This window comes from Carlito syrichta, unplaced genomic scaffold, assembly GCF_000164805.1.
Source record: "Carlito syrichta isolate Samal-C Ts95f unplaced genomic scaffold, Tarsius_syrichta-2.0.1 Scaffold308158, whole genome shotgun sequence".
NCBI lineage: Eukaryota > Metazoa > Chordata > Mammalia > Primates > Tarsiidae > Carlito > Carlito syrichta.
The window spans coordinates 484,639-488,000 of record NW_007252254.1 but is presented as its reverse complement, the minus strand read 5'-3'; the positions used below and the strand labels follow the sequence as shown (position 1 = coordinate 488,000).

Below are 3,362 nucleotides of genomic sequence, written 5' to 3'. Positions count from 1 at the left end.
CCGGTCGAGGCTGCAGTGGCCAGGAGTGTGCCACTGCACTCCAGTCTGGGCGACAGAGTGAGACGCCAACTCAAAAAAAAAAAAAAAAAATCGAGGTGAAAGTCACATAACATAAAATTAACCATTTCAAAATGAACAATTTGGTGTTATTTAGTATGTTTGCAATGCTATTCATCTTTATGTAGTTTCAAGACGTTTTTGTCACCCCAAAAGAAAAGCCCAGACCCATCAAGCAGCCAGGCCCTGGTGTCTTCTCTGCTGAACTCGTTTCTTCCCTTTGCCTCCGGCTTCAGGCCCACCGATCCCGGGAAGAACGCGGGGGAGGCGCTGCCTCCGGAGGACCTGCCTCTGACAAAGCCTGAGATGTTCGAGAACCCCCTGTATGGATCCGTGAGCTCCTTCCCGAAGGTGGCTCCCAGGAAGGAGCAGGAATCCCCCAAGCTGCTGCGGAAGGAGCCCCCGCCCTGCCCGGAGCCGGGCGGCCCATCGCCTAGCATCGTGCTCACCAGGGCGCAGGAGGCCGAGCGCAGCGAGGGGACAACCAAGCCGGCGCCCCGGCTGCGCGCCTTCACCTGCTCGATCTCCGCAGAGGGCAGGGCGGCCGGCGCGGACAAGGGCCAAGGCAAGTCCAAGGCCGCGGCCGGCTGCCAGGCCCCGGTGCCGGTCAAGAGGCCCATCAAGCCGTCCAGGTCGGAGATGAGCCAGCAGATGCTGCCCGCCCCGACGCCGCGGCCGCCCCTGCCGGTCAAGAGCCAAGCGGTCCTGCACCTGCAGCACTCCAAGGGCCGCGACTACCGCGAGCACACCGAGCTCCCACACCACGGCAAACACCGGCCGGAGGAGGGGCCGCTCAGCAGGACCGCCATGCAGGTGCGCCACCGCATGGGCTCGTTTGCCCTGGTGCGTGTGCGCGTGCATGTATGTGTGCATGCATTCGTGTGTGTGCACGTGTGCAGTGTGTGTGCATATGTGTGTGACTGCCCTGGGAGCCACTCCATGAGGAAAGGCTGGAGTAAGAATTTGAACACAGCCTGCCTGTTCCCCAGATCCCCAACCCTGTGCAACCCTTTATCCAAAGGGATAAAGGAGGGGCTGTGGACAAACTCCTGACCCTGCATCGGGCCCAGAGGAATAAGACTCCATAAAGATAAGGAGCTTAGATCATTTCTATCTTATTATTGTCATGGTTAGTATCAGTATTTAAAATTTTTCCCAGTATTTTAGAGACTGTAGACACAATTTCCCCTCCATATAAGAAAAATTTCTTTTTGAATAAAACTAGTAGCGATGAAGAGCAGACTCTAGAGCCAACCTGTTGAACTTGAGTCCCAGTTCTATCACTTCCTGGCTTTGTACCTTGAGATTCAGTTTGCTTATCTGTAAAAAGGAGCTATTCATGGTACCTGCCTCATAGATTTATAGGGAGAATTTACATTCTATCACAGAGTTTTGTGTATTATTACTATATGTTATCATTTATATATAAAATATTTATAGTATATATTACATATAATTTAATATCTTGTGTACTATATATATATATTTCACCTGTATATATGTTAGACTATATATAAAGTACTTAATTAGCCAGATGCAGAGGTTCAGGCCTGAAGTCCCAGCTATTGTGAGGCCGAGGACAGAGCTCCGGAGGTCAAGGCTACAGTGAACCCTGATTGTGCCTGGGTGACAGAGTGAGATCCTGTCTCTAAAAGAAAATGCTTAAATAAAGTTCTTAGAACAGTAGTGCTGTCTCTTTTCAGCTACATGTTTTGAAGACTAACCTAATAGTGACACAGGCCACTTAGTTAAATGTGGTCTGATGAAAATAAGCCCTGACAGCCTTCTGTTCTTATCCCACAGTGAAGCCCTTTGGTGAGCTGCCGATGAATTGGGAGCCCAGAGGACCCACACAAAACCACTCGGACCCTCTCCTGGGACCTCCTGCAGGCTCCTCCTACCTAGCTTCTTCCACAAGCCTTTGTGTTTTTCAGGAAAGGGCTTAGTTTCTGTGTGGTCAAGGAGTGCACTGCCAGCAAGACTTGGCACCAAGTGCTGAGTTTGGAAGGAAAACGTGCACCAGACGGGCAACAAGCAACTTGGGTCCCCACCTCGATCTTGGTACTTGGGCCCCCAGTGCCTTGCTCAAGGTGCCATTCTGAAGAAAGGAACTGAAGTGCCGATTCGAGGGTGGAGATATAAATAATAATAATAATGTTAATAATAATAATAGCCACATGGATCAAGTACTCACCATGTGCCAAGTGCCGTGCTAAGTGCTTTATGAACATTATGTCAGGACAATCTCGAGAGCTAAGTCTCTGGCCAACTAAAACCATGTACCCAAACCTACCAGTTCCAAACGGAGGGGTTTGGACAAAGCATTAAGAAGGTCAGTGCCCTCCTGGAGCAAGATGAGGGCTTGGCCTTAGGGAGCTGAAGAGTCTGGGTGGCTAATGTAGGGTCCAAGGAGTCTGTCCTATCTAGCTTCAGTGATGCAAGCTGTTTTAGCTACAGCTCCAGGGGTTCTGGCATAGCTAGGCAGGGAGCAGGGATCTACCTGGCTTCTCACTTCTTTAGCTGGAAGAGTGGGAAAATCAACTCCTACTCTCCAGTGGTGAGATCTGGCCTCAGCCCAATCTAGGGATGCCAAGGCCTATGCTGGGTTCCCTGTGTCCTCCTCAAAGTGGGCAACCCCCACCAGCTGTGGGTTGAACCAAGCTCACCCACACTGATCCCATCATGCTGATAGAAGTCTTTGCTGTTGTTCCTACAAGCCAAGCTCTCCAGCCTGGCTGCCAGGGAGGGAGGGTAGGCCTCTTCGTTTCAGGCTCTCGAAATAGTGCATCCTTTTCTTCCAAGCTCCGTGGCTTTCAGCTCTGCTTCCTTGGATACTAGGAGAATAGACTGGTGGTATATTTCCTTGTGTTGCTTTTTGATATAACAATTAATGTAGGAAACTGAATCCAGAGGTGTGTGTGAATGCTGGAGAATGGGTAATTGCCCCACGTTCTCATGGATGTCAGTCTGTGTGACCAATAAATTGTGACTCACTCGGCTCCACTCTGTGTGGCATCTTTTCCCTGACATTCAGAACCACAGACACATTTCTAAGACCAACATAGCAGCAGTGGGGAGGGGGAGGCAGTTGAGGGTTATGATTGTAACGGAAGGCGTTGTCCTGACCAGATGGGACACCATGGAGCCAGTCTGAAGCTGGACCTGGACCAGGAACTGGGGTGGTCGGCACTCCGTTCGCACATCCTCCTGGGACTCCAAGCACCCTGAAGCCACTCAACTTCCACGAGAGTCCCCCTGCTGTCTTGCAGCCCACAAGTTCCTCTCAGTCCTTATAAGTGTTCACT

The 3,362-nt window shown here is 50.9% G+C and overlaps 1 protein-coding gene across 1 annotated transcript in view; it reads left to right on the top strand.

Moving 5' to 3' along the window:
* The window catches only part of INPP5D (inositol polyphosphate-5-phosphatase D), a 133,379-nt gene extending 130,324 nt beyond the window's left edge, over window positions 1-3,055 (top strand). The window contains exons 26-27 of the mRNA XM_008065112.2: window positions 294-870; window positions 1,861-3,055. Coding sequence (XP_008063303.1) covers window positions 294-870; window positions 1,861-1,863 — 580 coding nt within the window. The 3' untranslated portion in view covers window positions 1,864-3,055. The remainder of the gene's footprint in view (window positions 1-293; window positions 871-1,860) is intronic.
* Window positions 3,056-3,362: the final 307 nt, after the last annotated feature.